Below are 12310 nucleotides of genomic sequence, written 5' to 3' on the forward strand. Positions count from 1 at the left end.
TATCAGAATATTACCACTACATTAGTGTCATTACTGTTGGTTAGAAACTAGAATCATTACTTCATTTATGATTTTGTACTTTTAGTTGCATCAGTTTTAGATATTGACCACCATGGTGACTTGAGTGGTACGGCACTTTGGTTTAATAACCCAATTGAAACACCGACTATCTGTCACTCTCCAAAGGATTTGTGGATCGTCCTGCTCTTCACCTACCTTTACCAGGGCTGCTGCTGCCCTGAAACTCATCTTAGCCACAGACTCCCTCTTTCTTCGTTTAGGTATCCGATTGTATCCGGAACGGGAACTCGTGAAGGAGCACAGGGATGCAGCACCAGGAGTGATCGGAGTATGTGGAACACTGTAGCCATCACTGTCATCGGGCATTCGAAATGCCCTTCCTCTGGCTAGAGGGTCAACAATCTGCATGGAGTTAAAAACAAATTAGAATTAAATCACTGCAGTGAAAGATACCCAGCTTATTTGGGGTGAATTGGGACACACGCAGAGATGTGAACCAGCCAAAATCACACTCAGACTGAAAACTAATGGCACTGTTAGCCTGGTATTGGAAATGCTTGTGGATGTCTAATGTTGTTCCCAATTTAATTAGAAACAACCTACTCACGGCCTGTACTTTCCCATCAAAATGGTGGTGAAACTCTGTGTTCACCGTCATCACATGCATGAAACTGTTAGAAACAGGCACGGTGGGGCAGTGGTTAGCACTGCTGTCTCACATCACCGAGGGCCTGGGTTCGATCCTGGCCCCGGGTCACTGTTAGTGTGGAGTTTGCACATTCCCCCAGTGTCTGCGTGGGTCTCACCCCAAAAAATGCGTAGGCTAGGTGGATTGGCCACGCTAAATTGTCCCTTAAGTGGGGGAGAAAAAAAAAGAATTGGATACTCTGAATTTATATAAAAAAAGAAATTGTCAGAAACATGTTCCATCTGCCCTGGTGCAGTTAAATGTAGAAAGCTAAAAGTTACTGTCAATGATCCACAACAGGTGCTCCAGAAAATCTAGGCTGTTGTTTTGAAGCTATTGTAACTTTGGAGTGAAGATCTAAAGAACTGATGGCGCTGATGCCAAGACGTGTTATAGGTAAGAAATTCCTGGGGTAGATTTGAAACTTCTGCCAACTTTCCTATTTAAAAAAAATCCATGTTAAAATTACTAGAGCATTACACTGACAATCCAGGCTCACATCAAAACGTCTTTCCATTATGCTTTGTGACTCCAAACTGCCCATCGGGCAGAGGGAACTCCTATGTACAAAGCTGAAACTGCCCATTTAAATTCTAGCAGGCTCAGTTCTGCCCAGGTTAAGTCCTTGTTGGATAGTTTACCTGCTTCTCATTGCTGTCAATAGAATTAGGAAGCACGGTGAGCTACAACTGATCTGATGTATGGTGGAGGCCATCATATTTTGAGCCCTGCATCTTTCTTTGATGTCTGTATGGGAGGCAGAAGATGCAAGAACCTACTACACATGTTGAATGAGTGGAAAATGGGATGAAGATTGATGAAGCCATTTCCCACCATATCCAGCGAGCCAATGACAGCGACGCCATGCCAGTTATGTGCCAATGAAGGACCAGTGTCTCACACAAGAAGCATAAGAGAATATTAAAGTGTGATGGTTTGAGCGCAATGTTTTTCCAATGACAATATTGTAATGATTACGTGTCTCACAAAAGTAGTAGGTGACAGGTGATCTTTGTACTTGGCCTGTATTGGCGAATATTCATCACTGATGCAATGCAAACCAATTTACATAAAGATAGAAACAGGCCATTTGCCCATATTACTCCGTGCTATCATTTATGCTCCACGCAAGTCTCCTTCTAACCCTTCTTAATCATACCTTTCCAACATATCCTTCGATTCATTTCTCCATCTCATCTATCTTCCTCAACTGCATCTATGCAACTCACTTCAGCTATTTCTCGAGGCACTGAGCTCTATCTTCTCTCCGAAATAAATTAATTTCTCTTGAATTCATTTTGCCATTTATTCCTGACTATCCCTTGAGAATAAAGTCCCAAACTCTAATAAGTATATCTGCCCAGCTGTTATCTTCCTCGTGAATTTGTACTTCTCAGATGCCCCATTATCCTTTATGTAATACGGCAACTGGAACTGTACCCAGAATGTGAAAGGAGAAAAATTGATAAGGCCTTAAATTTGGGGTGGGAATCAGGATTAACCCATATCTCCTTATTTAAAAACGCTCGAGTAGCGAGCATAAAACTGGAAGGGTTTAGCATTTGAACTAAGCCTGAACTTCCTTAAGGGCAGATTTTGACTTCAGCAGGTACCAGGATACATAGTGAAGAGCAAGTTCCAAGATCCTCCAACACTTATGGGATGTGGGTGTTGCTGGCTAGGCCAGCATTTATTGCCCATCCCTAATTGCCCTTGAGAAGGTGGTGGTGAGCTTCCTTCCTGAACCGCTGCAGTCCACGTGGTGTAGGTACACCCTGAGTGCTGTTCAGGAGGAAGTTCCAGGATTTTGATCCGGAGACAGTGCAGGAACAGCGATATATTTCCAAGCCAGGATGGTGTATGGTGTATGGTTTGGAGGGAGAACTACCAGATGGAGCTCGTTATGCTTGTTGTCAACCATTTTGACCCGCAACTGCCGCTAATCGTTCACCATTTTTGTTTCCTCACGTCTTCTCAAAACTTTACTGCATTTCGGCAGCATGGACGTTGCCTATCCAAGTGACGGCCCGGATCAAAGATTTCACGATACGGGTGGAGCTTGATGTAGGGGACGCGGTTCTGTGATCGGCTGCCGCACGCACAACCAAATTCACTCAGGGATACACGTCTTGGCGCTACGAGATGCCGATTTCTGGCTGGCAATGTATACCACGGGGCCATTGGTGATATAGACATAAATACATAGAAGATAGGAGCAGGTGGAGGGCTTTTGGCCATTCAGATTTTGGGGAGGGGGGGCTACCCCCTCCCCTTTGCTAGGACTGCTGGGACATAAATACCCTGGCCCAGGTGTGGGCCGGGCGCTGGAGATCTATCGGGGAGTAGGAGGTCTAAATAGTAAGGAGAAAAAATCCAAACTTTTTGCAGTCATCGCTTCCGAGTGGTTGCTTGCCTGGGACCTTACAAACAGAATGGTACACTGAAGACCGTTGATGAAGAAGTCCTCCAGTTGAGAGCCTTTCTGCCCCCAACTCTCTCTGTGAGCACTTTCTCTCCCTCTGTGTTGCATCTTTTCAATCTCCTGGACAAGAAACAATAGGAACCATGACCTATCTGAGCTGTGCCTTACCAGGTGCACTGCCACACCTTGCAGACTGCATCAACTGAAATAGTGGCACAAAACTCACAGCACTTCCACAAACAGCAAGAGCCATGAGAAATCAATCAGCAACTAACTTGAAAAAAGTGGATGATACCTTTACCTAGCATCGGCTGGGGTCTTGGAGGTAGTTGGGCAGATGCCATCCTCATGCTGAATGCCTGCTCAGCTGTGTCAGGTTAAGAGGGCATTAACTGAAGTGTTGAGTTTGAAAATGTGCCAACAGCATTATACATTGATAGATGCCACCATTGGCATACAGCAGGCAGGGCTCTTAATGCACATGTTAAATCTCTCACAAAAACAGCATCTTGGAATTGTTTGCATGTAGCACAGACACAATTTTGCACTTTAAAAAAGCCATCTGTGACACTGAAAGTACCATAACTGAATTTTGAGGCCTAAACATGGTCTAATGAAGGTGTGATACAAGTTTGAAAGCAGGCTATTTTCCCCTGCAATTGCACTTGGCATAAAGGATCACCGAGGTGTGGAGCATGGAGGAAAAGACCAAAAATAAAAGAGTCTGTCCACAAAGATTAAGAAAAGGAGCATGGGGCAGTTTCTATAATGGCCGTACAATCCTGCCCTCCCGATTTCCCTCTATACACTGCGCCCAGCTAACCCTCTATGGCAAACACAATAACAGGAAAACCTGCCCAGTTATGCATACAGTGCCACAAGTCTGTCTAATTCATCGTCTCAACACATTGACGAAATGATCCCAGGCTGCAGTTTTAAACATGGACCGTAAATAAGCACATTCCAAGATGTTCTACTGTCCAATCTTTCCTCTTTTCAATACACTTCACAGAATTAATTTAAGCACAGGACACCTTCAATATCATTGCACCAATCAAGGCTTTTAAGCTTTCTGCTCACCAACAGCTGATATTTGTTTTGAAATGGTAATAGATTCACAAGTCCACAACTGGTGGAACATAGCATCCATTCTGACACACAGGAAATCTGATTAGAGCAAAGCCGTTAAAACTACTAAAGGAGAACAGCTGGTGATACAAAAATAAGCCCAATAAAAGCTGAATAATACGGAAAATGTTAAGAATTTTCCAATGCAGAGGACGGCAATTTGCAAAAAATAAAAATCGACTGCATTAGTAATGGGTTCAAAGCAGAGATCAACAAGAGGAGTTACCACCAGATGAGACTTGCTTTAAGTTGACAACAACAGAGAAAGAAGATAGTATTGAGAAATGAAAGAAAGGATCTGTGAGACAGACGAGAATATATTTAGGACATACTTTAGTTGCCAGTTTCCAGTGACTAAGAGAGGGCCTCACCCAGTCCCAAGAGCCAACTGTGTAAAAGGAAAATTGTTTAGTTAACAATGAGCGTTTCTGTTTTTCAGTGAGGTTTGATTTAAGCAGGACGGGATCGCCCACTTTAAAATCTCAACAGAAACTGACAATGCTGGGATAGGATTTTGTTACAATCCATACCCTGCTGCACTGCGGGATTTACATGGTCAATATAGCTGCAAGTTTGAGAGAATTATCAAGCGAGAGTACCTCCTTATATGGAAACTTACATCAAGTGAAAAATATTCTGTGAGCAATGTTATCATATAAATTCTGAATAATGTGTTATTCAAATTCCCGTTACGCATTTTAAGAGAAACATTCAACATGTGGAACAAACTTCCAGAAAGTCGTGAAAGTGAATCATTTGCAGCCAATTAACAATTAGCTACTAATATGGGAGCGGGTTAGTGGGATGGTTCTTTCAGAGTTATATCAATGGATGAATTAAAATAGGTGGAGTTACCTTCCTTACCTGTAATTATATTTTGAGCAAGCGATTAATCCATTTAAAATGAACAGGTACATAAAAATGTACAAGTTCTTGTGCAATAATATCCCAGGGCTAGTATGTGCAAGTATAATTTTATTTTATGTATCAATTCAGAAGGCGTGCAATAGTTATATAGTAGCTAAATCCCGATTCTTGTCGGGGCACAGGACAGGTTGAATATTCGGCAGGTTATATGCCTGGTGACCAATCCACCACCTTGTGCCCCTGAAGTGGAATTTCACCCCCATAGATCTTGGCCCAATACCATTCCAGGCAGCGAGGTGGATTGATCTCATCAGCCAGAAGGTATTGTCGGCACATTAGAGATGGGCTCACCATCCAATCTCCTGGTATTCTGTTCTTAATCAATGAGCTCCCTCATTGATTGAGGTCGGGAAGTTCCGAGATTCCATTCTTTTTAACAACTACACAGCATTGTAGCACTCGGTCACATTTTCATCACAAAACTCTCAACTGAGTTCTGGAACTGCTGTGTAGTTGGACAATTTTGTGAAATACTAGGGCAAAGGGGGAACACAGGTATACTGGGACAAAACCAACTAGAAAACATGATGTTCACAATGTGCGACAAAGACGGAATAATGTATTTCAGTGCCTGGGGGTCTAGGTGAGGCTTACACCGATTATCTGATGGTTTAATTTCACCGGAACGGAATTTAAATTTGGTCCGGCAATGCAGAGATTGTCCAATTCTGCCAATCAGACTTCCGTTACACTCCCCATGAAAAAGAACAATTGTGGTTTATTGAAAAAGTGTAAAACCCTGGTGAGACCATTGCCCCATGTGCACATGTTGCAAAGTCACAATTCGAGGGTTTTAAGAAATGTGACAATCTTTCAGGACCTCCATTTTGGGCTTTTACCCAAAATCACAGCACTTGAGGCATTATTCAAAATATATTGAGTGATGTGTAATATTGTTATATGTTGACACACTGGGCAGAGATCCCAGCAGATTTGTGGTTATCATTTAATGTAATATGTTACCACTGGCATAGCTTTGGGAGATGGATATTTTTGAAAAATAAAATGGGCTCAAAGAGGTTTTCATACAATTATGCGAGAAAATACAGGTGAGGGCATTCAGCGCATCAAGCCTACACCAGCTCGGTCTAAGGGTAATCAGTATTGATCCAATTTCCTTTTGAATGATACTACTGAAATGTGCTTCTCCCATCCTATCAGGTGGTGAATTCCAGATCATCATCACTCATTGCGCAAGACAAACATTTTCTTCATGTTATATCCAATTATTTTGCCAATCACCTTGTAGCCACCTGGGGTGGCCACTGCCCAACACAAAATGGAAGATTGCAAGGAATGCAGGGAAAATGGACATGTTGTAAAACAAGCAGCTTGCAAAGCGATTGTATATTGGGACGACTGCAGAAACCAGTTTTGACTGTTGCAGAAACCAGACAGCACTGTGAAAAGAAACCAGTTAACATACTAATGAGGCGATACCAGGCGATCCCAGATACAATGGAAACAAGTTAAACACAGATTGATACATTCTATGGAAGGCCAGACCCTTTGGCGCCAGAGGAGCCAAAAACAATAAGTCCCCAGAACCACCCCAGCGACCGAGGAACTGCTGCATGATTGGGGGGTTCAAACATATCGATTGGGAAGAGACCCAATCGATTCCAAGCAGGTAAAGGAGTCCGCCCAAAGGGGCGCGGATCCCCTGGAACCTATAAAAGAAAGGTCCCACACATGGTCCTGTCTCCTGGCTCCTACTCCAGCCTTCGGACAGCAGCCACCAACAAGTAAGTGCCTCCCAACGACCGCTACCAGAGATAGGCACTCCTGACCACCTTTTTAATTGATACCAATCTGAAGTCTGCAGACCAGAGCAGAGCAAGAGGCCTTGTTCCCTGACCCAGCAGTTCCTTCGAGATAAGTATTAGTTGTTTAGCGGTAGGAATAAGTTTAATCCTTTTAGCGTGTGCATGGGTAGTTATTATAATTGTATTATAATAAACTCTAGTTGTTTGGACTTACTAATTGGTGTACGGTTTTATTGCTTTGAACTTCACCTTGAAGCTTGTGGCGGTGTCTTAACGACACCTGGCGACTCCAGAGCTTAGACAAGAAACGGAGCCAAATTGAGTGTTCAGCACACTCACACAGAAGCAGCAACATTTAGTGGCAGACTCTGCCGGGACTCGATTAGAAGTGGTCCCCCCACTCCGAGAGAACCCAGAAATTTGAATTGGAAATCCAATTGGGAAAAGGAAAAACCACAAGTGTTCAAGGAGTTCAAATCAATAGTCAAAATTCGGAAGTGTGTTTTTGCATGCGTAACTAACAGGGTTGTAAGGTTAAACCGAGAGATTTTTGTTGCGTCAAACTGTCGGGAGTTTTATAATCGGAACATAGCGAAAGCCGTACCCATATTTAAAAGCATTACCTGATCATTCCCTGTTCCATATTAAAGAGGGAAAGAGGAAATGGCCATGCAGGCAATGGAACGCCTCATGAACCCAGAGCAGTTCGTGGTCGCAGCGACCAGCAGCAGCAGAGTAGGCCAGTGTCATGTATGGGAGCTGGAACTCAGAAAATATCTCAAAGGGAAAGGATGGCCCCTTTGGAGTGAGTTTTGTGTGAATGAGGAGACAGGTCCCGGGAGTAGAGGACATACTTGGTGGGAGAACCTTTCTCAAATTCACAGGAAGAATTTAAGTAAAGCACGCAAGCCGATGGCAATTGTGTCCTGCTTGGCACAATTGCGAGGCACAGAGGAGGTCGTTTGGACGCTCCGAGCAGAATTAGAGGAAAGGAATAGGATGAGCAAAGTGGATGTCAGGGACATCGAAAAGGAAAACCTAGAGTTAAGAAGGAAGCTGGCAGAGAAGGATAGAGAGGTGGATGATGCCAAGAGGGCACATCAGTCCTGTCTAGCCCATCTGAGCAGTTCCCAAACCCAATATGAAAAAGCCTATCAAGATGTGCAGCGTGCAGTCCTGATAAGAGAAGAGTCAGAAAAGCAGGTAGAGGCACTGCAAAGGCAATGCTCTGACCTAAAGGCAGCTTTAAGAGCACTCCATGCTGCCACCACTGAGCAAAGGCAAAGCACAGTGGATCATGCGAAATGTAGGAAGCAGATTACGGAGCTGCAATCTCTGCTTTCCGTACAGAATGGGTTCCAAAGCACTTTTGGAACACAGTTAGATGAGGAAAATGCCACAGATTGGCAGGAATTGAGCGAGACAGCGCAGCGCTATGTTCAGGGAACATGTGCGCCAGCAGCGCAACAGAAAAGGAAAGCGCCCCAACCCCCCACAGATCAGATAGCACCCCCACCTATGAACCCAGTCACCACCCAAAGAAAGGCAACCACAGAAGGCGCACCCGACATCACCTACACCACCCCCTTAACTGTAACACAACTCAGGGACGCGTGTGAGAAAATCACCCTGTTCCTCCCCACTGCAGACCCCCACCAATTTTTCGCGAAAGTGAAGCAACAGGCTACCATGTACGGCCTGGATGAGCGAGAGCAAGTGAAGCTCACAGTGTTGAGTTTAGACTCATCAGTAGTTGCAGCCCTCCCTGACCCACAGAACGTTGGAGGAGGCACACTAAAGGAGATGCATACATCTATTTTAGACGAGATAGGGTACAATAGAGGAGACCCAGTCGAAGGCCTAAATAAGTGTAGGCAGAAAAGGACAGAGCATCCCACAGCATTCACAGGAAGGCAGTGGATTCATTTCACTGCCGTTTTTGACGATTTGGATCGAGCGCATTTAACCCGCCATAATATGGTTAAATGGACCCGCACCATAATCTCCCACGCCACAGATGCAGGACAGAATGTCTGCAGTAGTTATGACCCCTCAGAAGAGGCCCATAATGAAAAATGGGTTTTGAAAAGATTGTCCCGCGCTTGGGAGCAATCTGTCCAAGGCAAGGTTAAAGTGAAGGCCCCAGAAGAAGCTCAGGCTGCAGCAGATATACAGGCAGTAAGAGCGCACCAAAACCCCGCATGGGTAAATGAAGGAGCCCCCCACAGAAGTCGCAGGAATGTTACAACTGCGGACAGTTAGGGCATTTTGCAAGGGAATGCAATGGCCCACAGAGATCTCAGAGAGGCCAGCAGACAGGCACTCTGAACAGGAACAAAGCTACGCCAATCCATAGTATAGAGACGCAGTCAGGACAGACCAATGTGGACGGAATGGATGACAGTGTTTGGGCTCCCCCACTAGGGTCTGTGACACCGTCTGGGACCGATCTGGAAGGCCGGTGGTCACAGCAAAGATTAGAGGGAAGCCCATAGAATTACTTTGGGACACAGGAGGGTCCCGCACAACAATTAATTCCACCATTACAGCACAGGCAGACACGTGGCCGACCACATCCACAATTACACTCAGCGGATTTACAGGTCACTCGCAGCAGGGACACATTACAGCCCCTGTATCAATTCAGCTAGGGAACATCTCCACCAGACACCCCGTTGTTTTAGTTAGTCTGCCCCGCACAGCAGAACACATACTGGGTATTGATTTCATGAATGCCCACAGCCTGTCGTTCGATCCAGTAAACCAGTATGTCTGGAGAATGGCAAAATCGGACAGAGCACCCGCAACTCTCACAGTAGGAGAGTATGCAAATAGGATTAGCGCAGTAGGCGACTATTGTTTCGACCCGACCACGCTTAGCACGGACAAACAGGTTAGGACAGTTTTGAACCGACACAGGACAGCATTTGCCAGTCACCGGCACGACTGCGGAAGAATGACTGGACAAGTTCAAGTTACTGGACCCGACCAGAGACCACAGAGACAGTACAGATTTCCCCTAGAAGCAGAGGGAGAAATTGGAAAGGTTATAGAGAGCTTATTAGAGCAGGGTGTACGTAGGACAGTAGCCTCAACTAATAATGCACCTATTTGGCCAGTGAGGAAGCCCGACGGATCATGGCGTCTGACCATTGATTATCGGGAACTCAACAAAGTAACCCCAGCAGTAGCCCCCACGGTAGCAACAAGTCCCGAGACCATGCTCAAGCAGGGACTCCACTCCAAATATTTCACGGTATTGGACATTAGCAATGGCTTCTGGTCAATCCCATTGGCAAAAGCGTGCCAGTACAAATTTGACTTCACATTTAAAGGACAGCAGTATACGTGGACATGCCTCCCACAAGGATTCCACAATTCACCCTCCATTTTCCACCGACAGCTGGCAAATGGATTAGCCAAATTTTCCCGACCCGAATGTCTGGTACAGTATGTGGACGACCTATTACTGCAGACAGACACCAAGGCAGAGCACATCACGCTTCTGGCTGAGCTCCTGGAAATTTTACAAGAGATTGGATGTAAAGTTAACCCCAGAAAGGCCCAGATATTAGAGAATCAAGTGATGTATTTGGGTACAGTCATCACGCACGGCAAACGCGAGATCGAGTTCAAAAGAATTGAATCGATTGTCAAATTGCCCCTTCCCCAGAATGTTTCAGCCCTCCGGTCGTTTTTAGGACTGGTTGGGTACTGTCGGAACCATATCGATGGTTTTGCGACAAAGGCAGCCCCACTCTCAGACCTCCTTAAGAAAGGAGCCCCTTGGGAATGGCTTCCGCAGCATACAGAGCCTGTGAAAGAGTTCAAAAAGGCCCTTAGCGCAGCACCCGCGCTACAAGTTCCAGACCAACTCTCCCCCTATGCAATAGAGGTAGCTAGCACAGATCTGACCCTCTCGGCCGCACTCCTTCAGGAACGGCACGAGCAGCTACGACCCGTGGCTTATGCCTCATGACTTTTAGACCCCGTAGAACAAGGATTTTCAGCCTGCGAGAGGCACCTACTAGCAGTTTTTTGGGCAGTTCAGTACTTCTCGTACATTACCGGACTTAATCCCATCACTATTTTGACCGAGCACACCCCCACACAGTTACTTTTAGACGGTCAACTGAAGGACGGTTCAGTGAGCCAGGTAAGAGCAGCTAGGTGGACACTACTGTTACAAGGACGGGACATAATAGTTAAACGGACCAAAACACACACATTTTTAGCGGACAACCTCCAATATCCAGGACAACCACATGAATGCGAGATTGTAGCACCCCTACACAATACAGGACCCTTCATTGCAAAGACGCCCCCCAGGAAGATAGGGAATTCAAGCCAGAGCCCCCCAGCACACCGACACGTGTGCCCCATTGAAAATATATGTGGACGGTTCATCCACAGTTTTAGATGGAGAACGCATCACTGGATGCGGGATCTATGTTGAGGATGCGCAGGGTCGCGCACTCGAAGAGATCACATTAAAATTACCAGGTCACTTAGGCGTGCAGGCAGCAGAGCTCGCGGCCATTGCTTATATAGTGGACCACCCAGATTTGTTCCCCAGCCCAGCAGACATATATTCGGACAGCTTATATGTCTGTAACAGCCTGACCGATTTTCTACCCCTGTGGAGGACACGAGGTTTTGTCTCCGCAGACGGGAAGCCCCTTCCATCAGACCCATTACTCCGCCATATCCTAGAGAAGGCAAAGGATAGGACGTATGGCATAGTTAAAGTCAGAAGTCACCATAGGTCATCCCCCTGGAAATGTAAAAGCCGACGCACTGGCAAAAGCAGGTTCCAGGCGAGGTCACCTTTGGACACCCCCAGCTAGCGCACCAGCTAGCGCCCCTGTGAGTGCAGTTCAGGTCTCACAGACAGAAATCGAAGATTTAGAACAGGCACAGAAGCAGGACGAAAATCTCTGGGAAATTTTTAAAGGAAACTTTGTGGCCCAGTACGATAGATTCAAACACGCTTTGACCACACATGAGGGTGTGATCATTAAAGATAAATTGTATGTGGTTCCTGAACAAGACAGGAATCAAATGATTGCCTTATTCCATGACAGCCATGGACACCAAGGGATCGACCCGACCACAAGACACCTTAGACAACTCTGTTGGTGGCCCAACTTACGACAAGATGTAACCCACTATATTGAGAATTGTTTAATTTGTGTGCAGAATAACCCTGAGAGGTATTCAAAGAAGGCACAACTCAGCCACACTCGCCCTGTTAATGGCCCCTGGACAAACCTCCAGATCAATTTTATAGGACCATTGCCCCCTTGCAGGAATGGCTATAAATATGTTCTGGTGGTCATAGATACCTTTACCAAATGG

The 12310-nt window shown here is 45.6% G+C and overlaps 1 protein-coding gene across 7 annotated transcripts in view; it reads right to left on the reverse strand.

The window, feature by feature from the left end:
• Positions 1 to 12310, reverse strand: part of rhbdf1a (rhomboid 5 homolog 1a (Drosophila)) — a 497373-nt gene that overhangs the window by 90467 nt on the left and 394596 nt on the right. For all 7 annotated transcript variants that reach the window (XM_038819453.1, XM_038819449.1, XM_038819450.1 and 4 more), the window contains one exon: positions 217 to 423. In XM_038819453.1, the coding sequence (XP_038675381.1) occupies positions 217 to 423 (207 nt within the window). The remainder of the gene's footprint in view (positions 1 to 216; positions 424 to 12310) is intronic.

The sequence above is a fragment of the Scyliorhinus canicula genome, chromosome 15 (genome assembly GCF_902713615.1).
Source record: "Scyliorhinus canicula chromosome 15, sScyCan1.1, whole genome shotgun sequence".
Classification (NCBI taxonomy): domain Eukaryota; kingdom Metazoa; phylum Chordata; class Chondrichthyes; order Carcharhiniformes; family Scyliorhinidae; genus Scyliorhinus; species Scyliorhinus canicula.